This window comes from Ictidomys tridecemlineatus, chromosome 6 (assembly GCF_052094955.1).
Source record: "Ictidomys tridecemlineatus isolate mIctTri1 chromosome 6, mIctTri1.hap1, whole genome shotgun sequence".
NCBI lineage: Eukaryota > Metazoa > Chordata > Mammalia > Rodentia > Sciuridae > Ictidomys > Ictidomys tridecemlineatus.
Genome location: NC_135482.1, coordinates 169,943,958 through 169,971,467, shown reverse-complemented (window position 1 = coordinate 169,971,467; position 27,510 = coordinate 169,943,958). Strand labels below are relative to the sequence as shown.

General features: G+C 38.4%; 1 protein-coding gene across 4 annotated transcripts in view; it reads right to left on the bottom strand.

The window, feature by feature from the left end:
- Positions 1-27,510, bottom strand: part of Dclk1 (doublecortin like kinase 1) — a 328,262-nt gene that overhangs the window by 26,895 nt on the left and 273,857 nt on the right. For all 4 annotated transcript variants that reach the window (XM_040281607.2, XM_021730402.3, XM_021730401.3 and 1 more), the window contains 6 exons: positions 27,305-27,424; positions 24,128-24,274; positions 12,763-12,896; positions 10,829-10,906; positions 10,359-10,455; positions 7,043-7,123 (listed from right to left, as the gene is read on the bottom strand). In XM_040281607.2, coding sequence (XP_040137541.1) covers positions 7,043-7,123; positions 10,359-10,455; positions 10,829-10,906; positions 12,763-12,896; positions 24,128-24,274; positions 27,305-27,424 — 657 coding nt within the window. The remainder of the gene's footprint in view (positions 1-7,042; positions 7,124-10,358; positions 10,456-10,828; positions 10,907-12,762; positions 12,897-24,127; positions 24,275-27,304; positions 27,425-27,510) is intronic.

Genomic DNA, 27,510 nt, shown 5'->3' with positions numbered 1-27,510 from the left:
GACCTGTGATTAGTGGAGACTGTTTAACAACCTGGGTGCAAATAAGGAGAAAAGCATCTGGGTTTCCATAGGAGCAGCCTCTATTTGCCCTTTCTGAGGGAGATTCATCTCTTGTTGAAAAATTCCACGCCTGTCTCGCTTCCTGACCATTGGTATCTTTCCCAGAAATTTGCTTTTACCCTGTTCTACCCCCACCCCTGGTTCCCCCGTCAGTTGTTGAGCTCAGAGTTGGCTTTCCTATTGCCTCACAATGGACTTGGTTATCATTCCCCAGCCCTGTCTTGGTCCTAATCTCCTGTCAAGGTTTATAGCAACTCTTTTAGATGCTGGGGCCTGGAGGTTCAGGCTTCCAGTTTTAAATTCTAGTGAAGGTTCGCGCTTCCCTGGGGTTGTTAGTTTATGTTGAAGCAACAAAAGTAACGAAACAACTCTCACAAGTTGTCAGAGATGCTTCTGACTTCATAAATCTGAAAACATTTCAGTGTTTTTTTTCCCCCCAATGAAATAAGGCATCTCATCTAAAGGAGGTAAAACTCGCACATGTGCACACGCATACCCTGGCAACTCAAAAGTCTGCACCATTTCTCAATAAATTTCAAAGGTTTTCAGCCTAATTGGATTAAGAGACATAAACAACTGGCTTTGCAAGGATCTAATCTGTACCTGAGCCATATGGATTGATGGCAGAGATTTAGCTAACTTACTGTCTTGCATCCATAAAATAAATAGGGCCATTAAAAACATACATTTTTATATATACATCTTTATCGCCATTATTTAGAAGAGATTATGTGCCAAAAACGTGCTATGAATTTTCTAAACGTGACAAACCTGGCAATATTTTACAAATAGTTAGAGTATTATTACCATACGTTCTGGTTTGGGAGTAGTTTCTGAAGTTTGACACGGGCTGGTTGTGGTTTGAGGTTAGTGGTTTTTGATTTAGAAATTCCCATCTACTACTTGGCAGAGCATTGCAACTGACAAGAACAAAATTAGTTTGCAAAATGGAAAATGAACTCTCACAGCTGTCTGCAGGAGACCCAACCTCCAGGTCTCCATTCTCTAGGGCTGGCTGGGGAAGGGCTCGGGGGAGGGTGGTGGATGTGAGGTCACTCGGTAGAGTGAATTTCCCTTTTTCCTTGGGGAAACCATCCCAGGGGTCATGCATTAGAAAATCTTCCTCCCCTTGTGGATTTGGGTTTTGAATCATGGATCTGGTTTCCAGTGTATTCATTGCCAGACTCTATTATTAATAATATCTGTAGATTTATGGGAAGCATGTCAGTCTGGAGTATTTTACTACCAGAATATTCTGATTCAGTTGAAAACAATTCCAAATTCATTAAAGTGCTCTTCAAGGGCAGTTCTATTTCACCCAGATTGTGCTGCCTCTTGGTTCTTGTTAACCATCCCCAGCTGCACAGAACCACAGCACCTTGGCCCTCTACAGCATGAACCTGTGCACTCCTTCAGTTCACACTGCACTTGGGGAGAAAATGCAAAGTAATTAAGATCTACCTTAGAGCAGGGACAGGGTAAGATGCCCAAGTAAGAAGTTTGATGCATTATTACAATGTCATTGGGCTTAACTTAATTCCTAACAAATTCTACCAGCACAAAAAGATCAATGCATTCAAATTTTTATGTGGGTAGGGCTGATTTTTATTAGTCAGCATGAAATATCCTAGGAGATTATCCAGGCTCCTTTTTTTTTTCCTTTGTCTTTTTCCTTTTGGAATATCTTGGCCTAGCAGTATCTTTTCAAAAGAGCAGGTAGGTAGGATAAAGGAGCTAAAATAAAATGTAAAGACTAGGAGGTGATAGGAAGTCTTGAAATGGCTGCACGACTTGACTTGATATATTCTAACCAGTCCTTCACATTAGAACAGTTTCTCAAACTTACTCTCACATTATAATCACCTTCCAAGCTTTGAAATTGCTGATGCCCAGATGCCAGTACAGGAAAATCAAATCCGAATCCCTGGAGGCAAAACCCAGCCATCAGACTTTGTGCTAGAGACTCCACTGAGCTTTATGCTAAACTCCTTTGTGCCTCAGTTTTCTCATTGGCAAGATAAGGAAAATAATTTGAGGTTAAAGAGACTCCTAGAATTATAGCAACCCAGAGGATTAGGAGAATAAAACAGGCAAAGGCAAGTTAGTATTCTGAAAACAAAAATGCAACCAAAGCAAAACATCTGAAATATGATAACAATGATAATTTGATCCTTATTACAAAGAAGAAATTTTGTTTTGGCAATGTCTATTCGGTTTGTAGATTTATCACCAACCTACATTTTTTTCTTTCTTGGTACTGGAGATTGAACTTAGGGACACTCAACCACTGAGCCATATCCCCAGTCCTATTTTGTATTTAATTTAGAGACAGGGTCTCACTGAATTGCTTATTGCCTCGCTTTTGCTAAGGCTGGCTTTGAACTTGAGATCCTACTGCCTCAGCCTCCCGAGCCACTGGGATTACAGGTGTGCACCACTGTGCCCAGCCCAACCTACATTTTCTTTCCAAAAAAGCTTCATCAGGGGCAAGTGACTCAACCTTCACCCTAATTCATGGAATGATCTAGATATATCATTGCCTATTTCACTCTTATATGTGCCTAAATCCTATGGTTCTCCACTAGATGTGTAATAAGGTTAGTAAACTCAGCTGGGACAATGCCTGTTGGGATATCATAACTATATTAGATAAGTTGTCAGGAGAAAGAAAAGCTGATAATGTCCATATAACCTACATGGAGCTTATGGCGTTCAAGCAGAGGATAATTTTTTTTTGAGTGAGGGGCTCTCCTCCTTAATCAAGCTACTCTTAGGCCAATACTGATGACAATTTGCATTTCTTCACATGTGACAATAGGTAACAGAGTTGCTGCCCTGCTCAGACTCAAATTCTTCATGCATTCAACTAAGTATCTATGTTGGTGCTGGGGCTTCAGAATGTCCTCTCTGGCCCTTTAAGTATATGATCCTCTTTCTATCCTCTTTAGAAGCAGAGAAGTTGATCCTATTTTCCCCATTCCACAGGCAGGAAAACAGGTTTGAAGGAAAGAAACAACTTGCCCCAGGTCACACAGGTATTCAAGCTCCTTCTGGAAGTCTCCATCCCTTTCCTATGCACTTGGCTGCATGTTGGTGATATCATTCATTCAGTGGGCTCACCAGAACCATCCACCGAGAGGCCATGCTCATGACCCTTTGAGGCCAAGGATACCAAGAAGCAGGGTGGGGTTTGCACCCAGAGTGTGTTAAAAATAAATGCGAGCTCAGAGGAAGCTCCTGGAATGAGGCTAAAACAAGTGACTTTTGCTGACTTAATTTTTAAAGTTCTATTTCCCTTATGCTCTATTTTCTGTTTCATAAGAGAACTGCCTTTTCAATTCCAAGTGTTCCAGGTGGAAAGGTCATCGTATAAGCAATAGAGAAAATTAGAACTAATGAGAGCGCAGGAAGAGCTCTCTGCCGACCTCCTTAGGGTTCACATAATTATTATTACCTCCCTCCCCCTTAGGGAGTATACTTTGTGGTGATCAGATATAATTTGATTGCCAAATGCAAAACGTCTCGTTAAATGGATATCCTTTTAAATCCCTAATTTATTTATTTTGATGGCCTGGTCATTCCTGTGTTGCACTCAGAGACCTCAACAAATGCTAAATGCTGTCTGTGAAAGCTTGCATATTGTTTTGAGACAAAGAAAATAAGCAGTTTTCTATTTAGTTGCTATGTAAAAGTATACATAGAAACTGCCTTCTTTCCAAAGGCAAAGAAGCAGTTTCTACACGAGGCATTCAAAAGGTTTTACTAAAATCAATACAGATATTTTTTCTCCCTTAGAATGTAGTCTGGTTGAATTATGTAAAGGGTTATCTTTTTTTTTTTAATCTCCTTGTGGCATTCAAACAGGATCTTTACTTATTATTAAAGGGCCAGAGAGAACATTCTGAAGCCCCAGCACCAACATAGATACTTAGTGAATGCATGAAGAATTTGAGTCTGAGCAGGGCAGCAACTCTGTTACCTATTGTCACATGCTGATTATTACTCAAACATTACTCTTGATTTTAGAAAGTGCTTTTAGGGAATCTGTAAGGAAAATTTGAAAAAAAAAATAGCAGAAATCCAAGTTCCAGAGGGAGCCACTGAAGATAACTGCCAGCAAGATGGGACCATGTGTGCAATGCAGGTAGAGGAGGCAGAAAGTTAATGCTAAGAAAATGAGCACCTAGGTTTTCAAAGGTAAGAGCCAGAAGTCTTCTTAATCTTCTTTTTCTACCCTAGTTGGGTTGGGATAATATTGATAGAGCACTATTTGTCCTGAAGTCAAGGTAAGCATTTTCTCTTGTTTCTAATTGAATTCTAGACCCCTCATGTATAGATTTGCTCACATTCACAAAGTCACCTTTCAGCCAATGTCCATGTTGGCTGGAGCTGACCCTACTGGACATCTCCTTTCCAGCCTCCTGCAGGACTGAGCTTTGGCATTGTTCCAGGAAACTTCCATGGCAACCTCCCCACAGAGGCTGGATAGGCCAGCCCTGCTCACTGCCCTTAACTGTGGCTGCATCAGACATTGCTCCTGAGAGCGGGTCTGGCAGGCAGTAAAAATAAAATGTATTTAGGAATCTAAAATGGCTCTTTGTCACCCATTAATCTCTTCCTTCTGTGGCTCATGATGATTTTTTTTTAAGACCTGACCTTTTTTCTTTTATAACTTTATTTGTTTATTTATTTATTTTTTTGAAGTATGGGTTGCTGAGGATCAAACCCAGTGCCTCACACATGCTGGGCAATCACTCTACCACAACCCCAGCCCTCATAATGAGTTTTTGAAAGCCACATTTCATGTTCAGGTTTTCCAGTTTATTTTTTTGTGGTCATCTGTCTCAGTCTTTCTAGGCCTAATATGCAATTGGACAAGTTGTGGACCTTGGCATTTCATTAGTCCATGTTGACTGTCAGAATCAACTGCTGTCCTCAAGAGAGCCTGGAGCTAGTTTGTGGCATTTCTTACCTGAACACCTAAGGGAAAGACACCATGACAGAGTAAGTTAGTATGGAAAGGTTGCTAACTTGTATTCACAATGACCACAATATTGCTGATGTCCACAATGTGCCCTTATTCAAAATTCCCAGTGCTTCATGTTTAACAAAAGGAGGAGAGAGGTAGGACAGTGAGAATACCTGACAACAAATTCTGGCTCTATTGCAAGCTTGGATGGTTGGAGAAAATCACTCCCACAATGTCAATGTCCTTATCTGTAAAATGGGGACAACAATATTGGCTCTGCCTATCTCCTTGGCTTTTTGCTATACTCAAATAACTGCATCCTTCTCATTTCACAGGAAAAGATAATGCAAAGTTTGCTGAGGCTCCAAGTGAGTACTATTGGATGTGATAGCCCACTATCCCAGATACTGAGGGGATTAATATTTTTGTACATCTTTACACCAATTAGAACTTTCTGCTCTATGAAAAGACTTAAAGTAAGCCTCAGCTGCAAATCTCGATGCATTCATATTCATTTATATTCTCCTGTCATATAAATATAACCTTGCAGCAGATTGTGAAGAATCACATGCACACATAAAACCTAGATCCAGGGCCACCAAGTCGGAGAACTTGAATACGATTCCAAGCTCCTGATACCTCACATGTTGGTACCTCACCTTTTGACTGTGCTTGCAATCATGGCTTGTCCTCCATAATTAGTTACTTTGGAAAAAAAAACCACTTGACTGCCTGCCAAGATGACAATTCAGAGGAAGAGAACATTATGTTGCCAGATCATTCATGCAGTAGCCTGGCAACATTGATATCAAAGAGCTAACAATTTTATGAATGCCCATTTCTTTTGGTCTATATACATATCTATAACCAAATCTGTCATCTGTCTTCTCTTCTGGTAGGAAGAACCAGTCAGTTTCAATGGGAATAACATCTTCAAAAGTTAAAGGAAAGATCAACTTTTGGAATTACAATATATAGCTTGCAATTGATAAAAAGGAAAATAAGTTAATATTTAAATAAATTTCTTAAAAATAGTTTTAATAGAAAAAAAGCATTATTCATGTTAAAGCATCAGTAGTCCTTTCTTTGACTATGATCTTACAATTTAAAGACAGATTTCTTAATTAAACGTTTTATAAAGTCACATTTTAAAAACACTAAATTTTCACTTTGACAAATGAAAGGAAAAATGGATTTTACCTAATCTGCAGACAGTTAGGGAGTGTCCCCATCTGTTAATAGGGATTACAACAGCAGCTAGATTAGTAAATTATAAAGTTGTGGGGAAGAACACAGTTAATGTATATGAGGTGCATAAAACAGGACTGACAGACTCCTGAAGTTGAGCAGTCTGTGTAAACTACTATTATTATTTGTCCAAACAAATCGTATCTATCAGTTGTAGAGAGATACAAGGTCAAAAAAAGAAAAAAAAAAAGAATGACTCTGTTCTGGAAAATTCTTTACTAGCTAAAGAAATGTCACTATAAACTCTTGTACTCAAAGGACAGACATAGAAGCAGCAGGTTGGAGCTCTGAGAAATGCAGAGCTTCAAACTGCTGCACTAGTAATTGTATTTTAGGATCTCTCATGGGGTTTGTGAGCACACTCAAGTTTAAGAAATACTGCCTGGAGTGCTCCTGGGTACGTGTATAAACCCCCTGGAGTCATTTGTACGTTGGAAGGAAGGACACAGTAGTAGGACTGATTCAGAAAACCTGCTTTGTCTTATTGATGATTATTCAGCTGCAATCTGGACCATAGAAAGCAGGTTGTGGGGTAGGGGATGTGGATCACCTGTCCCTCTCCAGTTAAAAGGCGTCCTATTGGAATCAAATGAAATGGACACATCAGATACCCTCAGGGAATGAATGTAGGATGTAAGTGGTCTGGCTCATTTAGGGGAAGAAACAAACCCAAGCACTACAGGAGGCAATATCCTTAGGAAATCTGCAAGCAGTTTTTCAAAGGAAGGCTAGGTATGCATAGAGGGAGGGGAGTAAGTCACTTACATTAACCCAGGGATGCTCAAGGACCTGCACAGCCGAAAATCGCTGATCCACATTGACCAACAGCATCATGGTAATGAGCTCCTGTGAAGGGAAACGTTAGACTCCATTTATTTGACTTTGAAGGTGAAAAGCTGGATGTTTGCAAATGTGGGCTTTCTCTTCCTTTTGGAAAAGCATTTGTAAAAGCCCTCAATCTTAATTATATCAACTCAACTTACCTGCAACTACCTGAATAACATCTTCAAAAGTTAAAGGAAAGATCAACTTTTGGAATTACAAATATATAGCTTGCAATTGATTAAAAATGAAAATAAGTTAATATTTAAATAAATTTCATAAAAATATTTTTAATAGAAAAAAAGCATTATTCATGTTAAAGCATCAGTAGTCCTTTCTTTGACTATGATCTTACAATTAAAAACTAGATTTCTTAATTAAACTTTTTATAAAGTCACGTTTTAAAAACACTAAATTTTCACTTTGACAGATGAAAGGAAAAAAATGGATTTTACCTAATCTTCAGACAGGGTATTTAGGGTTGAAAGAAAGAAATGAGGGTCTCCCTTCATTTCCATGCAATTTCCCTATACAAAATTACTATACTATAAAATTCATTGCTATACAAAATTACATATAAGAGGTTGTGAGGGGAATGGGAAAATAAACAAGGAGAGTAATGAATTACAGTAGATGGGGTAGAGAGAGAAGATGGGAGGGGAAGGGAGGGGGATAGTAGGGGATAGGAAAGGTAGCAGAATACAACAATTACTAATTGGGCATTATGTAAAATTGTGGATGTGTAACCGACGTGATTCTGCAATCTGCATTTGGGGTAAAATTGGGAGTTCATAACCCACTTCAATCTAATGTATGAAATATGATATGTCAAGAGCTTTGTAATGTTGTGAACAACCAATAAAAAAAAGATGATAAAAAAAAGAAAGAAAGGAATGAAAAAAGATGTAGAAATTCCAATAGCTAGTTGATAAAATAGAAAGAACTTTTAGGGGGTTGGTGCTACGGACTGTACCCAGGGGCTCATGTACATTAAACATGTGCTCTACCACTGAGTTACATCCCTAGCCCAAGAGAATTATCCTTTAGTAGCCAAATGATTCTAAGGAAATGTGTTAAAGTTGCTTCAAAAATTTCCAGACTTATAAATGCAAAGAAAGTGGAACTATTAAAAGGTAAGTGGCTTGAAGATTCTGAAATGAAATTTTCCTATGAGCTCAAAGTGATTTGGACCTTCCCTATGAGCTCAAAGTGATTTGGACCAGGATGGCACAGCTCTGTCTGGTCAATTTGTCAAACATCTGTCCACTTTTAGAAGTTCCACATAAAAAAATGGTTAGATAGGCATTATCTGGTTTCTTATGTACACCGGCTCTTAGTACCACATGGAATGGGAATGACTGATTTCCATTGATGTGGAATCTACCTTAGCTTTCTACCAAGCTTTCCATTCACTTTCTAGCTTGGATCAAGACTTTTTAAAGCTGTGACTGTGCGTAGTGCTCTCTGCCAGGTGCTGTGGGGATAAAGGAGACGGTCCCAATTATCAGTAACTGTAAGCTCGCAGGTATAGAGTTAGAGCATTAAGAGTTGGGCAGATTCCTGAAAAACCTGCTTACAGGTGACAGTGCTCCAACCCTACCCCAACACCACCCTAGTTCCTTTTACCTCTGGCCTTTCTTCTGACATTTCTCTTATTTCCCTACATTTCCCTAATTCCAGAGGTGGATTCTTGGACAGTTGAAGCAAATGAGAGACTTGTGCCCAATATGCATCATTTCCTATGCAAAGGGGTTAGATCTAAGGGATTCAGTTTTAATTTGTACTTACACTCAGGATATAGCAAAAGGAAAGTCAAACCCATTGAACAACCAAAAGATGATTATTTTCAACATCAAATTTTCAAAAATGTAAGTCAATGCTTGTAACATGATACAGGTTGAGTATCCCTTATTCAAAAATCTTGGGACTAGAATGCTTCAGATTTAAAATTGTTTTCTTTTTAATTTAATTTTAGAATATTTGCATTACATAAAGAGATATTTTGGGAATGAAACCCAAATTTAAATACAAAATTCATTGTTTCATATGCACCTTATACATATATATAGCTTCAAGATAATTTTACACAATACCTTTAGTGCACCTATGTTATGACTGCAATCCATCATAGGAGGTCAGGTGTGGAATTTTCCACTTAGGAGAACATGTTGGTGCTCAAAAAGTTCAGATTTTGAAGCATTTTGGATTTTCAAATTAGGGATATTTAATCTACACAAATTTAAAAGAGATCAATTACAAGGTTTTGCTTCCTTTCCAAAGTCTACTAATATGCCAATGTAAGAATTTCATAGTCTTTTAGATGCTGATCTGTATTATTTTAAAAGTGTGTTAAAACATACATAAAATTTAGCGTTCATCCACTTTTGAGTGAACATTTCAGTGGCACTCAGTATATTCCCATTATTGTGCAACCATCACCACTATTAGTTCAGTGGGATAAACATCATATGTTGGATTCCCTGCCTCTAAACAAACATAGCTTCTCCATAAATTCTTTGTTGATCATTTCAACCTATGTTGAGGATGAGCTTTCTTCCCTTTGATTGGTTAATTGCTTGATTCACTTACCCATACATTATTAATTTGTTGAATACATATTGATCACTAATTAGGTACCAGTTATGATTTAGGCACTGATGATACTACAATGAATAAAATGGATAAAAATCCTTGCCTTCACAGAATTTGCATCGTATTAGGGAGAGTGTGGAAATAAACGACATGAATAGAACATATCCTCCCATCTATATATGTCTATTTACCTATGTAGGTAAGATAGGTGGTTACATGGTATACCAGGTGGACATAAGAGTTTACATTTTATAGAGAAAAATAAAGCAGATAAGGAGGATCAGGCAAGCCAGGTAAGGCTTAAGAGCTGCAATGGGAGGTGGGGTGGTCTGGGAAGGCTTCACTGAGGAGATGATAAGACCTGAGAAGGGTGTAGCAATGTGCCATGCAGAAATATGAGCTGGGCTCAAGTCTGGTGAGAAGGGAGCACAGAAAGAGGTTTTCACAATGTCACTGGAGTGACAACAAAGTAGAGTCACTTGGTAAGTGCTTGTTAGGATGGCCAAGAACTGATGGTTGGATGTCTGTGAAATCTTAGAAAACCGAGTAATTACAACTAAAAGGTATACAAATCACATTTATGATATCATTAGTCTCTTTGTGCACAATGATTTGGAATCAATAATTTCTCTAGGCTGTAAGGAAGAGGCAGGCACTGGCAACCTACCTTTGCAGAATCAGAAACATTATCCCAGTACGGAGAAGGAAAGTCCACTTGCCCCATCAAGATCTGATCAAAAAGCACCTCCTGGTCATCACCACTTCTGTTTAGATGAACAACAACAAGGAGAAAATAGCACTAAAAGGTCAACTCAGGGCATGTTTCATCATTTTTTTATGCACTGAGCCCTTCCTTTCCCCATAAATGTGTAAAATGTGTGTTCTTAAAGCAATCGAAAACGTCAATATGCAACTGTTTGGGTAAATTAAAAAAGAATGAGTTTTTAAATTATATGAGGAAGATTTATGGAAGGTATATAAATTAGCATGCACAATATGGAAAAAACAACAGGCATTTCAAGTGAAGTTATTATGTTCTTTTCCTGCTTCAGGCCCCTTTGTTCAAGAAAGGCAAATGGATCATTCAGAGAATAGAGAAATACTCTGTTGGTGCTGAATAAAAATTGCTGCCCATACCCACGAAATGGAGGGAAACCACACAGCAGGATGTAAGTGATTACACCAGCTGCCCAGATGTCCACCTTGAGGCCATATCTGGAAAAATAAGTGATGTTAGAGTTAGCAAAGTCAGGCCAGGACAAATTATGGGGCATGCTTAAATAGATGACTCTTCTATTCCACACCATAAAGGAGACTGAACAAAATAAAAAACCCGATGACAAACAGTAAACCAAAGCCCACCAGCTAAACAGAGTTCAAGGAAGTAAGTATAAAAAAATCAAAAAGACTATCTAAGGCATATGAATAAAAATGAGGGGCTGGGGTGGCTCAGTGGTAGAGCGATCGCCTAGCACATGCGAGGCCCTGGGTTCGATCCTCAGCACCACATAAAAACAAATAAATAAAATAAAGGCATCGATGTAACTATAACTAAAAAATAAATATTTTTTAAAAATCAGAGCAATGCGTGCCTCGTAGGCTCATATCCAAATATCAATAAGTGAATGGTGTCAGCAAAAAGGTTTATTATAATCATACCAATTTTGAGATAGAAATGGACCTAACTCTCTAATTTTAGTAATCATAATTATTTGAAGAACATTCTCCAGCTTATGAAGAGCTAACATATATTATCCTATTTAGTTTTCCCAATGACTTTGTGGGTTAGATAGGACAAATATTACCTATTTTATAGAAGATAAAGCAGGTTCAGAGGGTGAACCTGTTGCTCAAGATAGCACCATTAGTAACAGAAATGGACTGTCTTCAAGGTCTTCAGGGCCCAACCAAATTCTCTTCCCACAACTCCTCAACCCTCCCAGCAGACTGTCAGAATATGTTCCAGTAGCAGATGTAGCTATGTCAGTGGCAGCCTTTCTGAGGGAGGTCAGGTAAGGTACAGATGTGGCTTCCAAAATCACTCAACTCTGACAAATAAAAGAAGTCCCCATTCTCTCATATCTCATCCTAGGAGTTTCCCTATTGGGGTTTCCTTCTCACCTTTTTTGTCTTTCTGCCCACTGATTCTATGGTACAAGTAGAAAAATCATCTTCAAGTGGTCACAGTGGATGACACTACCTGGATTCCCAAGTGTGGACTGAAATTGCTAATGAAAGAAAATGGGGCTGTCCCTCCCAATTTCAGATCAACTTCAGCACCTCATGGCTCTGACTATGGCTGTTGGTAAGAAATGGGTTCTTAGCTGAAAAAGCTTTTCTTTCAGGCTAACCTGAGTTCAAATACTGACTTAGTCTCTAAGAGGTCATGAGCTTACAGGACACTTAAGCCCTCAGAGATGAGTCTCAGTGGATCTCTGTGCAAAATGGGAATAGTTCTTACTATTCACCAGAAGAACAAGAATTAAGTAAATGAGTTTAAGGGCTGGCATGTATTAGGTTCTTAATAGTAATAAGTTATTTCACTTTCTTTCCCCATTTTAGTGTAGAGATTTTCATTCCCCTGATTCTGTATAAAGAAACCAGCAAATTCTCAATGGTCCTCTGATGCCTAAGGGTGTTTACTCCACAGGAAATCAATGGATTTCCAAAAGGACCAAAACAGGACCAGAAATGTATAAAGGTGGCTGAGAGAAATAACCACAGGAGAGTGTAATCACCACACAACAGTGTCTTTTTTCCTCCAAAAGCAAGTTAATTACCATCACTGTACCTTTCTCTGTTAGTCTGAACATTTTTTACTCTGGGGTTAATAACTTCCATTCTACCTTTAACAAAGCCCAAATGGTAGCTTTAAACAAGATTGCAGTAATTGGTAACTTGATTGGGAAAGCATAGAAAATAGCTCCTACTATAAAAGTTAAAAAAAAAAAAAAAAACAAACCTGAGGGCTGATTCTGTCTGGATGGGCCAGAGTAGTACTATGTTTCTTATCATCAAGGTAGCCCAGTTCTTTTGTAAGCATAGAACTAAAACACAGAAGAAGCATTTACCCAGTCTCTGCAATTATTTCAGGAGCCACATATGTTGGGGTGCCACAGACTGTGTATAGGGGGCCATCTACAATGGTGGCCAATCCAAAGTCACCCAGCTTCAGGGATTTGCTGCCATCTTGGTGCTCATATACCTAAAATAAAAGTAAAAACACAATCACCTTAAAACTAAGAGCTCAAGGGCTTTTTGTTGATAAAACAAGGGACAATATGGTTTAAATTTAATGTACATAATATTAAGAAATCAGGCAATTATGCACAATATTTTTGTTTAGATGACTACAAAGTTGGAAATACAGCCAATGGAAATTCGCTAAGTAAACAATGGTACATTCACACAATGGGATGTACGTGGCCTTTAAAATGGTGATATGAGGTTATACTCATTGTAATAAATTATGTTTGGGAGGTAAGGATGTAAGATTTCAGACTGGTTTGTATAAAATGTCTATTAAATCAAAAAATAAAACAATATAGAAAAGAAGTCTGAAAGAACACAGTTTTGTGTGTCTGTTTCTGGGTGGTAGGATTATAAAGATCTTTTTCTTCTTCTTACCTGTATTTAATGCTTTCTACAATTAAAGTTGATTTGAATAGTAAAATGAGGCATAGAAAGTCTCTTGTGCTTTATTTTATGAAAATAATTACTTCTTCATCCCAATATATGAGAAGCTTTAAATATGCCTTTTTTAAGTAACTACACAAAAAAACTACACGCATATTAAAATACTTTATTTTCAGTGCCCTACATTTCCGGCAAGATCTATTTACATTTTTTATTAATAATTGAGAGGGATATTAACATTTCATTTTACCTGTGGCAATTTGGAAAGATTTATCAGGTGCAGAGTCAGCATTCTGTCCAGGTTTCCTTATTAAGGCAGTAAAAGTTTCTAGTCTTTCACCCAACAAATCAAAAAAAAGGATGCCTATGACTGTAGGCAAGTATTTATATGCTTTAATTCTAGTCTGTGATCAAACCAAAAGGATATGCTCTAAAAAGTATCCCAAACAACTTCATTGATTAGAAAGAAAGGATCAAAGGGCATTCAGAACTCTTAACTCAGTGCCCTCTGGAATCAACAGGATAAAGAAAAGAAAACCGCAGTACATTTCTGGTATTTCTAGCAAGGGCAATCTTTCAGAGATGCCTCAAGGAAATGAAATTTTCCTCATACATCAAAATAATTCATGCAGTAAGTCGAGGCTCGCATGTTCTTCTGTTATCACTCTATGATCATCTGGTACATGCTGAAGCAGTCTGCACCTCCTGCACAGCAAGACATATCTCCACACATCAGGAGTGCTGCTACTGTTCACATGCATATCCTCCATCCTTTGGAAAAACTTGATTCACTTTGCATTCCACTATAGCACAAAGTGCAGATGTTTGGCCAGCTAAGCTGCAGAATCAGCAATGACCATTTGCATCCAACTATTTTGGCAGCAGCAGTGGTCAGATTCTTCTCTCTAGAGAGGCTGGGTAGAAATTATTCTTTTATATCTGTTCACGTTCAGAACATGGAGTCTTTTCCCCCAGAGCTCTGGATCACTATCTAGTTTGGGCTGCCCTGGTGCAGGCATCCAAAGAGTGGGGGATCACCTGCTCGGGTGTTAGGGGAAAGACAGCCATGTCTTTAATAAGTCTGGTGGGATGGACACTTAATGAAGCAGCTGTGCAGCCCTGGTCACCTTAAACAAGTCTGAGTTAGGACTTGGAGGCATCAGAACTGCAAAACACAGTATTGTCCTCAGCCTAAATGTTCTCAGGACAAAGAAACCCCTAAATTGTAGTCCCATTGTGCTGGACATTCTGGTCATCTAAACAACAACCAAATGTTTTTCATGAAAAGAAATATGAGATGGAAACATCTACCAGAGCATCTGTCTAGTTTACTTCCCCTGTAGAATTGTTTACTTCCTTAGTTCCCTTTTGTTACTAGTAATCTTTCTAAAATGCAAAATAACCTCTTGCTTTAATGTTCTGCTAGGTCCAAACATTCATGATGTGTGCTTTGGGAGATGGTACAGATTTTGATCTATTCAACCCCATTTATGCAGGAGTTCTGTAGATTTAAAAAAAAAGTGTCTATATCACCTAATTTATTCAAAAGTTAGATAAAACCAGATGTTGGGGAATCCAATCATTAAATCCCATTAAAGTTCTGAATATGACCATGTAATTCTCTCACATGGAGCAAGGGTTTTATTTTTGAACCTATATTTTATCAGGAATTCCATGTAACATATGGCCATATATTAATTATATTTTATATAGATGAGCAATAAAGTCCAAACTTCTCATAACTGAGAAACAAGGCCCTGTGTTCAATCCCAGCCCAGCATAACAAGCAAAAGAAAAAGTATACATTAAAAAGCTACATAGATGAGGAAAGCAAGGAAAACCTAAAAGTAGTAATATTTCTAAAACACCAAAGTCATTTAAATGAAGTATATTGAATTTATAATTTTAATGTTCTGTTTTCTCCTTCTTTAGTCACTTATCCAATTCCCCCTCCTGTTTTTTTTTGTTTTGTTTTGTTTTGCTTAGAACATTCATGAACATTAAGAGATTGGACTGATATTTAGGAGAGACAAAAAGAGCTTACAGACAAAGACCTATTCCATGTAATTGAAAACATTGCAAGACTGAAGTACATTAGAAATGTGTCAACAAAATATTTTTGCAGGTGAATAAATGTCCAGTCCTCTGGTTTTAGAATTCTGTTTAACTTATTGTCAGGCAGGGCAGGAAACAAGGTTACTTTTGGGGCTTTCTCTGTCAACACTTTGGGAGAATGATGGAGAAGTATTTATTCCAGCGTTTCTTCTCCTCCAATGGGAGAGTCCCTTTCTGAAATGGCATAATGAGTTCTCTCACCCTGGCCCTCACCATAAGTGCCTGCTGCAACCTGAGTCTGTTCACCCTCATCTCTTCCTGAGCCAGTTTCAGAGGGGCATGAGAGAGGCCATTTGCAAATACCATTAAAACTTTGTTATACATCACAGATTGCTCAAAACATCTGTTTCAAGAGTGCATGCACACACTGGTGCACAAGCATGCATGTGTGCGCACACACATCCTTGCAAAACCATCTCTATATTTTCCCAAATGGTGGCTGTAAATTCACTTTGAATCAAGTTTTTAATTGAAAGTTAGAAATCAGAAAAGCTTCTCACCAGTTCTTATCTTAAAGGCGGAGTCCTTGGCTTACTGTACTCTCAGAGTCATTCTGTTCCTCAGTATGCCTGCTCATCTTGACCATCTTTCAGAAAGGACATTAGCAGGCTGCAAGTATAGACTTGGACAACCTGATTCAGCAAGTGGGGTTCTGGTGTCAGAGGAACTTCTTGCTATAACTGTGTTTTAAAGCCTCTATAAAACATGACCCACACGTAAAGTGGGAGTACAACAATTGTCAGTCAAGGAGTGCTCACAACATGAGATACAATGTTCAGCCCAGGTCCTTTAAATACTATAGATGTTCCCCCACATCTTAAACACTGAGGGACTATTAAAGAGATGAGGATTAGTGCAAATTACCCAGTATGTAGTGCTTTCACTGTTTTAACTAAGCAATAAAACTGTGTAATTGTACAACACTAATTGAATGCAGCTACACATAATTGTGGGCTGCCATATGTATCCTATTACCATAAAGGCTGTCAGTATTTTGTAAGCTACTCTTGTGATCATTGCAGATGGCTATAGTCAGAGAAGTTGTTCTCTAGGGTTTATTATATGGCTATAAAGATATCCCATGATTTGACAGACTAAGTGTGTTAAATGGCAACAATTATGAAAAAGGTTCCAATTAAAAGCTGAAGTCATGTTAACCAAGAAGAGCTAAAGTGAGAGGTCAGGTGTGTGGATTTTGAGCATACTAGTATTTATCTTTTTAAAAAAAGGATTTTATTTTGCATCTTTTCTGTTTATTTGGGGTTTTGCACCCGTGATAACTTGCTGAACAGTAGATGTTTGGGCATATGCCTGACTTCCCTTGGATGGGAAACTGAGACCATTTGGAAAAGTTATTTGAAAAAATAAAACATTTAATATATAGCCATAAAAATGCAGCCGGTGGCCATAAAATATTATGAAAATTCATAGATAACCTAAACCCAGTCAAATGGTTTCTGAGATTCCCATAATTGAGGACTAAAAGCTGACTAGTATAACAGATGTGTTGGAACAAACACAATTCTTAATGTTGCTACAAATTCAAGGATAGCCCTGTTGAAATGTTGGCTAATGAATCATTAGTAACCACTGAAATAGTTTTCACAGAGGAGCTCAATAGGTACTAAAATTATTTCACCAAATAGAATTGGACAAAAGTGGCATGAAATTGACAAAGCCATGAAAAGAGGTCAATTTACTTTTTAACATATACGGTATCCCTTTAAAAAGACATTGATTTTCCTCCAGCCACAGTGCATGTCCTTTGTGATGCTTTCTAAGGAAAAAGGATTAAACTTAAATCTTTAAGAAGCAAAGCATAACAACATTTAAACTGGGAGTTATTTTGCAAAATGCACTTACGGTCACACACTTTTGAATTAGAACTTGTGGGAAAAAAATACACTGCAATTAAAAAAAATCATATCCACATGCAAATATTTATGAAATCCAAGTTAAATAAAATAATAAAACAATAAAAGTTGCATAAAGGAGGAGAAGGGAAACAATGTTAAAGAGAGAGATAAAATTGCTTCTCTTAGGTTTTCTACTGGAGATAGCTGGGAAGATGGAGAACGGAAACTCCAAGAAACCTGATTCTCATCCTCAATTTAAAATAGTCATGAAACCATCAAAAAAGGGGTTCTAAGCAGCTGCAGTGAGATACATAAAAATCACACTCCAGATCCTGTTGGGAATTGTATCCTAGGATTTTGCCAAAACTGTGGGAACTCAGTATCATCTAAGGATTTTATTATGTTTTTGTCACATAATTGATATCTAATATGCCATTGTGGAAAACTTAGAAAAGGCAGGTCACTGTGGAGGAAGAGGAACTCAACTCACCTATAATCTCCACACTCAGATATAACCATTGTTAACATTGTATCCTACGACTTTCAGAGCTTTCTTTCCCTTTCTTGCTCTTCTTTTCCCACTGGATAATGCATCCTGAATGTTTTCCCAAGTGAGTAAGTATAAACATGTAGAATTATTTTCGGTGGCTGCTGGAGATTCCATTATATGAAAACACTATAATAATAATAATCCCCACAATAACTACTACCACCGCCATTTATTGAGCACAGGGGATGTGCCAGCCACAGTGATGAGGATAATGTGTGCATTGTACCCTTTGATCCCTACAAACAATCCTATTAATTAGAAATACTCTTAGTGACATTTTTCAGGTAAGAAAATTGTGGTTCAGCAACATTAAGTAACATGCTCAATGTTACACAGCTAGTGAGCAACAGAGCCAGAACTTAAAATCAGATTTGGCAGATTCTGTGATTCTAACCAGAATGTCTTCCTGCCACACCATCATATCACTGTTTAACTCCTCAGTACCCTGAGGCAAGTGTTTCAATATATACTGGTTTTCCCCCATACTGAAAAACACTGAAATGAACACCCCTACACACACACACACACACACACACACACACACACACACACACACACATTCCTATGTACATAGCTAATTTTCCCTTGGTTATGTTTCTAGAAGTGGAATTATTGGGTCACAGGGTTCAGGCATTGTTTAAGCTTTGACTGTCTATTACCAAGTTGCCTTTCAGAAAGGTTTTATTGAGTTATTCCTCCATCGATACATATCCAATGATTGGGAAGTGTTATCTTGAAGAAGATCCTCGAAGAACAAGGGCCCTCAGTCAATGCTTAGTTTAGAAACTGGCACACTGTTGTGTCAAACTACATAATGTTTCAGGAAAATGTCTGGCTTCTGTTTTCCCTTAACCTTCATCCACATTCAGAAAGCAGAAGTCTTTTTTTCTAGGCACCCAAAAGAGGGATCGTTTAGTTTCTGCTTAGACATTACAATGTGTACTTACCTGTGAGAAGGGCCATTTAATTTTCAAACAGGTATAATGGTTAGAAAGGTTTTCTTCATATTAGCCCTAAATCCCTTGCCCATTAATCTCTTCTCTTTGCTTTCTCAGTGCTGTCAATATATATACAGCTGCCCCGCCCCCCCGCATTTCTCTTGACTTCCACTTGGCAACTTTTCAGATATCTGATGAAAGACATCCTTGCCCCATGAAGCCCATCCCTTCTCTGGGAGAATTCAGGGCCCTGTTACAGTACGTCAGGTAGTGTGGAGTGAGCAGTCAGAGGACTCTCTTGATGGACACTCAGTGAGAGAACTCTCAGGGCACATTAATAGTCCTAGCAGCTGTGTCCCCCTGAGACTCACACTGAAGTAGAGTTGACACATGGCCCTTCTGACCTGCAACCAGGCCAAGTTTTCCCATTATTCCTTTTTTTGTAATTATCAATAAAACAACTATGCCAGAGCCACCGAGTTCATAGAGATTTATGTTTATTTCTCATGAAATTTCACCTGACTGATTTTGAACCTTTATAAAGCCAAAGGTATCCTTGGATCTCAGTTCTGTCATTATTTGGTATAATACATCTTCATTTAAGACAGAGTCAAAGTTGATTAGGGCAGGGCTAGAGACACAATTGTGGAAGACTGCTGTCTCTTTCTCTGGGTAATCACCAATCCATAATCAACACACTCTGGTTGCCCACGTGTATACTATAATTTGTCTTTCATATCTGGGTCTGAATATGCAGATCAAAAACATTTGAGAAAAATAACTATCTGTACTGAACATGTACAAAAGTTTTCCTCATCACTGTTTCCTAAACAATGCAGTATAACAACTATTTATATAGCATCTACTTTTTATGAGGTATTATAAGTCATTTGGAGATGATTTAAAATATACAAAAGAATGGACGTAGGTTCTATGTAAATATTATGCCATTTTATATAAGGGACTTGAACCTCACAGATTTGGGACTATCTACAGGGAGTCCTGGAACCAATCCCCTATGGATCTTTAGGGACAACTGTAGAGGGTGCTGAGGACAAATCTACCCAGGTGTGTTTTTGTTCATGACCTCTAGACATTCTGCATGTAAGGCACTCACTTTGTCTACCAATGCTAGCTATTCTACAATGAAATGGATTGATTTGGGGACAAGAGTCTTGGGTTTAAGGCAGAAATCCATTATCTCGTGAGCTTGGCTGTCATCATGAAAGGATATTAAGAAGAGTTAAAGAAGAGTTACAAGATAAACTGTGATCATTCCTTGGGGTTAACAGGAAGAACTTCTGGCTAGAAATCATCCATTGAATGAAATAAGAATGATGAGCTGTACATGTTGCTTGGGGGGGGCAGGTAGGCACAAATGCTCATCAGACAGCTTCTAACAGAACATTTCTAACCAAGAGAGACAGAGTCTCTGAGAAACTCCCTTCTTCTAGAGATTACAGCAGAGTTTGGGAGGGAAAAGGTTTTAAATATACATTTTTTTTATGTTTGATGACAATGGCTATATTTACATCTTCAATCTAATGAAAAATAGTGATGGAAGTTATATTTTTGCCAGTAAAGACTAAATTTCCTAAGGAGATATTTGTGTATACATTTTTAAAAGACCTGCCCAGTTCCCTGGAAGAAACACTAGGTGCTACTGAGGATATTTGCTGCTAAGGATACAAGTGTGCCATCTAGTGGTGACTCCTGTGAACTGAAGGCATTAAATCCTAGTTTGGGTTGTTTGTAAAACAAGTTCCTTAAGTCCTAAACTATCATGGTGCGCGCGCACACACACACACACACACACACACACACACACACACACACACACACACAGCAATCCTGTGAATAAGTAGAGTGATCTTATGCATAAGTGCAGTGGTAGAAACCACTGTCCCTAAGGCTGTGACTACTCCAAGTAACAAATGAGCTGGGAAATGTCTTGGACTTGGCATGTCAGCTCCATCCTTTCCTTTGTGAGGAAGTATCACTCATTCACTCACGTGCCCATCGCATTCACTCTGTCATTCACCTATCACTCATGCATATGATCACTAGGTAACAGGCTAACAGGCTTGACAACAAGTAAAGCAATAGGAACCACAAAAATCATTGGCATGATTAACATGGAGGAACAACTTTAGCAGTGATACAAAAAAAAAAAAAAGAAAGCAATAACTTTATCAAAGGTGTTTGTATTGGGCCAGTTCCCAGTTTTCACCTAAATCATAGCTGGAAACATCACTGTAAGTCAGATGATATTTTCTCATTAACATACTTTGACCTCACCAAATACTTAAGGGTTAAAAATCATTCATATAATCAATATTGACCTTTAAAGATGAATTTTATATTATGCCATGAGAATTTAAAAATGCTAAAAGTTTTGTACACTCAATTATACTACATAAAGCTAAATTAGACATTTAAAAACATTTTGGTAGTTATAACAAATATTAATCAACCACTTAATTAGCAAATATTTTGTTAGCAGGTCTAACAGTTTAGAAGGATTTTTGAGGTTTCATAATGAAACAGTAAAGCAAAATGTGCAGCGATGTCTTTTTACTTATTTGGTAAGTTTCCCTAAAGTAAACACATATATTCAGAGTATTTACATTAAGTTTATCACAGCATTTTTCAAAAATAGTCTATATCTCAACTTTTTGACATGAGGGAGCAAATCCTTGCATGGGTGAATAGTAAAATTTTTAAAGCAATGCCAAAAAAAGATGAAAAAATGATTTTTACTATTTGCAATGTTATGGTGAAGCAGTTTTATTTTTAGGGATTATTTAATTTTGTTGCAAGGAAATAGAGAATAAACATGAAGGGAACTAACAGTTATAATTCTCTTTGTCTCCAGAAAATCAACTTAAAGGAGGTTCAAAGGAGTTAAACAACTTGTTCAAGGTCATGAGACTGGTTCATGGAAGAGTAAAGCACTTGGTCTTGAACTTCTACCCATCAGACTATAAATCCTGATTGTGTAAAAGTATGCCTCTCATGATGGCTTTTGCACATTTCCACAGGCAGTTTGATAGAATTTGCAATTAATAGAGATCTCATGTGCAATAAGTGATGTCATCCTAATTTCTCAAAGCATATTCTGTTCTATTTTATCCTCTATTAGATTTATCCCTGCAAATTCACCAACCCCTGTTTCCCATAGAAAGAAATCACGCTAATGGAGAATAGCATCTCTTAGTTTTTCATGCAGATATTATAGATATTTTAAACCTATATTATGAAGGCGTCCAGTGGTTTCTCTATATGTTATAGATTCTTAAATTAGCAAATAAAGGAAAAGGAGGAGGGGTATAGAGAGATTTTTTTTCTTTTTGGGTAATTTAAACGATGTTCCAATGAGCACACTTCAAAAGCAGCCGGCAAATTTTAATTTTAGTAAAAGTATACTGCTATGTAATCATTTAAGGCATTTACAGAAATAGATAATGCTCCGGGGATGAGCAAGTAAACAATGGGTGCCCCAAATTGAACTGCAAAGAAAAGAGGGGAAGGGAAATGAAACCTTAATTTTTCAATCACTGATGTTTTGGAGCTTAGAGAAATTATTTAACAATGACCCACTTGTAAGTCTGTTCCCACGAGACAATCCTACATAATTCAGGACACAGGAATCAGGAATGCAGATGAGGGAAAATTGCTGCAGTTCATGAAAGCAACTATGCAGAAGAGAATGTTTAGGCTGCTGCGGAGATGTGGAATTTGAGGTACAATTAAGTCAGAGCTCTGTGATCTGACCTCCTCAGCTGCCTTCATTAGCCAGGAGCTGCAAGATTACCAACATAATTGCAAAAAACTAATTATGTGCATATTTATTTCTTGAATGCCTATCTTTTCTGCTTGAACGTCAACTTCTTCTCTTGTTCCCTGGCAGAGTACCTGGCCCATTAAGAGCACTCAATTAACCCCCGTCCAACTCCTCACTCATAGCTTACTGCAGTCTAGCGGTTTTGGAGTAGGTCAGAACTAGGTTGAGATCTTGGCTCTTCTACTTATGGGCTGTTATTACCTTGGGAGGGTCATTTAGCCTCTTAGGCACCCAGTTCCCTTACCTGTGAAATGGGACAGTATAATTTACCCCACATGGTGGCTGCCAGGATAAAACAAGATACTGATGGTAAAGTCCTTGGCACAAGGCTGAGCACACAAGGGTTCTCATTGCAGCAGATCTTACTAGGTTTTGGTTGTGCAGTGCAACTTGAGTTGCTCATCTAATTTTAAACTTGAGTGTTGCTTCAGGTCACCTCGGGGAGCTGGAAGCAGTGAGGATTTCTGCACACTGTCACCAGACACCAATTTCTGATTTGGCAGAGGTTTATGGAGGCCAAGAAATTTGCATTTTAAACAGGCATCTGGGAATAATTCAGATGCAGGGAGCCTTTGGACCACCCTTGGAGAAGCACTGCTTCACAAAGAGAATCCACAATTCCCGGGTTTCTGAAAAGATGGGCAAACTAACAGGAATCACGGATATACATGATGCTCAAGGATGGGTGATGAAAGTAAAAAAAAAAAAAAAAATCTTTGTGATGAGGATATATGTACCTATATCACATATAATGTATAAAAAGTGCATGTAAATAACTAACTTTCTGAAAAAATTAATTTTTTTCTATTTCCATATTACCCAATGATAGCTCTCCCTGCCTGGTCTCTGCCTCCCTACTTTTTCTCGACTGTCCCCTTAATAACTAGGCCAAGAAAGGACCCTTGTTTTCTGACCTGGAGAACTCTCAATGTTTTCCTAGAAATATGGAATCTATGAAAAGCAATCCAAATAGCGGAAAAAGGGGGAAATGTCCCTTGTTATATTGAATCAGTTTTCTTTATGCTTGTCTTTTATGTTGAGGGGTTAGTCTTTAAAGCCTTTATGATGTAGTTCTCTTAGGTTTAAGATCAAATCATTAAAAAGTCAGTAGCTACCAGACTAAAAGAAAATCTAAAAGGCCTTTTTTTTTTTTTTGGCCAGGCAAAAATTTCTTACCTAAAAGTGCTAGAGATAAAAAATGTATATGACAATGCTTCTGGTCACCATCTTATCTTGGCCCAAGATATTAACTACAGCTGCAGACTTTCTGTCTCAGGCTCTTATTTATCTTAGCAAATAAATACTAACAAGTGGAACTCTCTTAGTGGCATGTTACCTCTGTAGATCCATTTAAAAGGAAGGTTTTACATGAGAAACCGAGGCTAGCTAGAAATGAGCCTTCAAGGTAAAATTTTTCAAAAGAAGAAGGGGGAAAACATTCTATTTGCCCACAGGGACTATGAACTCAGGGTGCCCTGCAGATGGCATTCCTCTTACCAGCAGGTTCTCTGGCTTGATGTCTCGGTGCACGATGTTCAGGCTATGCAGGTATTTGATGGCGCTGGCCAGGTTGTACAGCATCCCACTGGCATCTCGCTCGGTATATTTGTTAGTGGAAGTAATGGCATCAAAAAGGTCTCCGCCCTGAGAAGAGAACAGCAGGTGGAGCAGCCCATTAACAGATGGGCTGATGGGACTGCCTGCAGAGGAGACTGACATACCATAAAGAAGATGAAGAATGGATGCAGGGCTTTAGGCTCATAAGGGCTTTCCCTGCCACTTGCGTCTCAAAGGGCTTTACGGTGATTTCTCTCTCATAATGAAAGATGGCAACATTTCCTCCAGAACTCAAGACAGGCGAGGGGGAGACACACGACTATTTGCACAGCCCCCACCAAGGAGGAGGAGATGAAGCTGGGTCCCCAGGCGGTGGCCTTGTGACATGTGAATATCCTGGTGACAGACACGTGCTACCTGCCTCACACCAACTGCCAGCTGAAGAGCAGACTCATAATCCTAAACCTCCCCCAATGAGAAAAACTGCAAACTGCACACTTAACAAAACGTTCTGCTGCCTTGTGACATTCTCCCCCCACCCCTGACTCTCTAGATTTAGCTGCCTGGGGTTGGGAGAAGTGTTTTCTTTCCCAATAGTGTGTTTCTTTGCAAAGAATAGGAAGGAGGACCAGAACTCATCATTCCAAAGATGAGAGAGAAAGGGGAGGGAGGGTGGAGAAATTTCCAAGCAAGTTTTCTAGGACTATTATTCATCTGAACTTTTATTTCCCTTGTTCCTTGCTAATTTATTGCTACTTGGCAAAACAGTGATACTTCAATTTAAGTTCCATTTGTTTGAAACCCTTTCAGGGAATTTGGATCTGATTTACTAAAAATGTTTGCATCATTCGAGCATACAATGCCCTAGAACAGCTGAGCACAGGACTCGGTTGCATTCATCTGTTATTTAATGTGGCAAGGGACTTAATTTTTCTTTTTAAAATAGCAAAAGCAAAATATAGCCTTTGTAGGCTGATGATTCTCAGATCTCACTATTGGGCTTGGACTCCCTGTTCCCTTGTATAATCTCCACTCTGGAAACTTCTCTCATTGTCCTTTCAACAGTGGTTCTCAAATGAGGCATAGAAGTTTTTTTTTTCCCCCCCAATATTAATGTTTTCTCTCCGCACTTTCTGTTTCTTTCAAAAGAAAGAAGCCACACAGTTTGCAGGTGGTCTCCGAAGAGGCAGGACATTCACAGTGGTCCATGTGATTGGCACCTGTGGAGTCACAGGTAGGACATATGTGGCTTGCAAAGACTCCATGATTGTCTTAACCATCTAGGCTCCAGACGTCCTGTCATTGCTTTTTGTCTTTATCCTCAACAAAGCTCTCAACAAATCTTACTCGTCCTTTCTTTAAAAATCATTTCTCATGCACATCCTTCTGGGCCATAGCACCTCTAATGATTCAAAGTGAAGGAGTCATTTGCTGTGTTGCCTCTGGACTGGGCTGTGGCCTCTGCACCACACTGCTTCCTTCCATAAGCTCTTTATCTAAAGCATCCTGCATATCCATGGTCACCTTCCCTCACACTATAGCACTCTAATTTTTTTTTTCTTTTTCATCAAAAATTGCTACTCCTTGCCCAAATCCTGAAGGAAAGGCTTTCTGTGTTCTGACTCCAACCTGCATTCCAGTTTGTTTCCTTTCTTCACCTGCCATTTCTTAGGACAGTTACCTTATGTACCAGGTAGGACATTTCTTTCCTGGTTGTCAAAACAAACCAAGTTCACTGAACTCCAAGCCTGTCCTCTTTAGGGCCCCTTTCTGGAATGTTCTTTTCTTTCCCTGAAAATTATGGAACTTCACTCTTAATAACTGCTACTTCACTGTTTCCCAGAATATGGGCCTTATTTATTCTATAGATTCAGGTACTTCTTGGCACACCATAAACCCTTAGGGTTTGAAAGAATGGCCCTACCCAGATTTCTCAGGAAGATGTTATGGAAGTCTTTCAAGGCAAGGCTGAGGTTAGTCTCCACTTTCCAGGAAGCTTCTGGACCTAGCATCAAGGCTGTGCTGGGTCAGATTAAATCTAAAGGTACAATTTAGTGGCATGGTTGAGCAATCCCGTGCTGGACTAGAGACCCTCTGTGGCCTGTTAGGATATGTTGATCCCTTCGTGGCCTGTTAGGATATGTTGATTATGCAGAAAGAACTCACAAGAGCGGTTAAATGCAATAAAGACCTTACTGTGGTCAACTGACCAGCACATAATCAGACTAAGATCTACCACAAAATGTGTTCTGAACACTTGAGTCTTTGCCTCCTTTATTTCTCATCTCCAAATTTAATTTAATTTCAGCTCTCCAAAAATCAACTAACAACAGGGAACTAATCAATAACAACAGGGGGTTAATCAATTTCTAACAGCACACAGAGGGGCAATAGGAATGATTCAAAGCTCTTCTTCTAAAGAGTAATGTCATAGGAAAAATACTCTTCTTGGTGCTGCAGAAAGTATAATTTTCAAGGTTGGAAAAAAGATGATTTGATAATAAAGTGCCAATGTGAATATCTGAATAAGTAAAATCAACCTTTCTTTGTTGGGATGACGTTTTAACACTTTTACCACAAAACTGTTGTCATGTTTTTGACATCTTCAGTCTCAAACATGACAATAATTTTGTCAGTTTCAAACATAACCATATTCTCATGTTACTAAAAACAAGGCCTCACCCCTCAGAAACAAGTCATAATTTCAAGTAGAAAAAGAAAGTCGGCTTTACCTATAAAATAATCACTAAGTTTAAAAGGGCAACATATCGGAATAACAAAACAACTCTGAGTGATAAAAAACTTACTTTCATTAGAAAGAATGAGCATTTTTCTTTATAGTAACAGCTTGAACATTTTCTTATAAGTAGTAAGTTTATTAAATGCATTTTTAATTTAATTTTTGTGTGTGTGTGGTTCTGGGGTTAAGAGCCAGGGGTGTGTACATAACTAGGCAAACCCTCTACCACTGAGCTACCTCCAGTCCCCATTAATAGTCACTGTACCAATGCACAGAAATAGAAGACTGGATACTGGTGAAAGAAAGCAAAAGAAAGAACTCTACAGTGTAGTAAAGTATGATGTCTCAATTAGAAGCTTGTTTTCCAAAACACCCACCTTTACTAATTCCATGACAAGATAAAGCTCAGTCGGCACGTCCATCTCCTCAATCAGAAGGACGATATTGGGATGCTTCACTCTTCTTAAAATAGACACCTCATTCTGGATCATGTGTTCCTGTCCAAGGGAAAAGTAATCTTAATCATCAGACATAAAACATGTGAGGAGCTAACTCAAAAGAGCACAACGATACTATTTGAGGA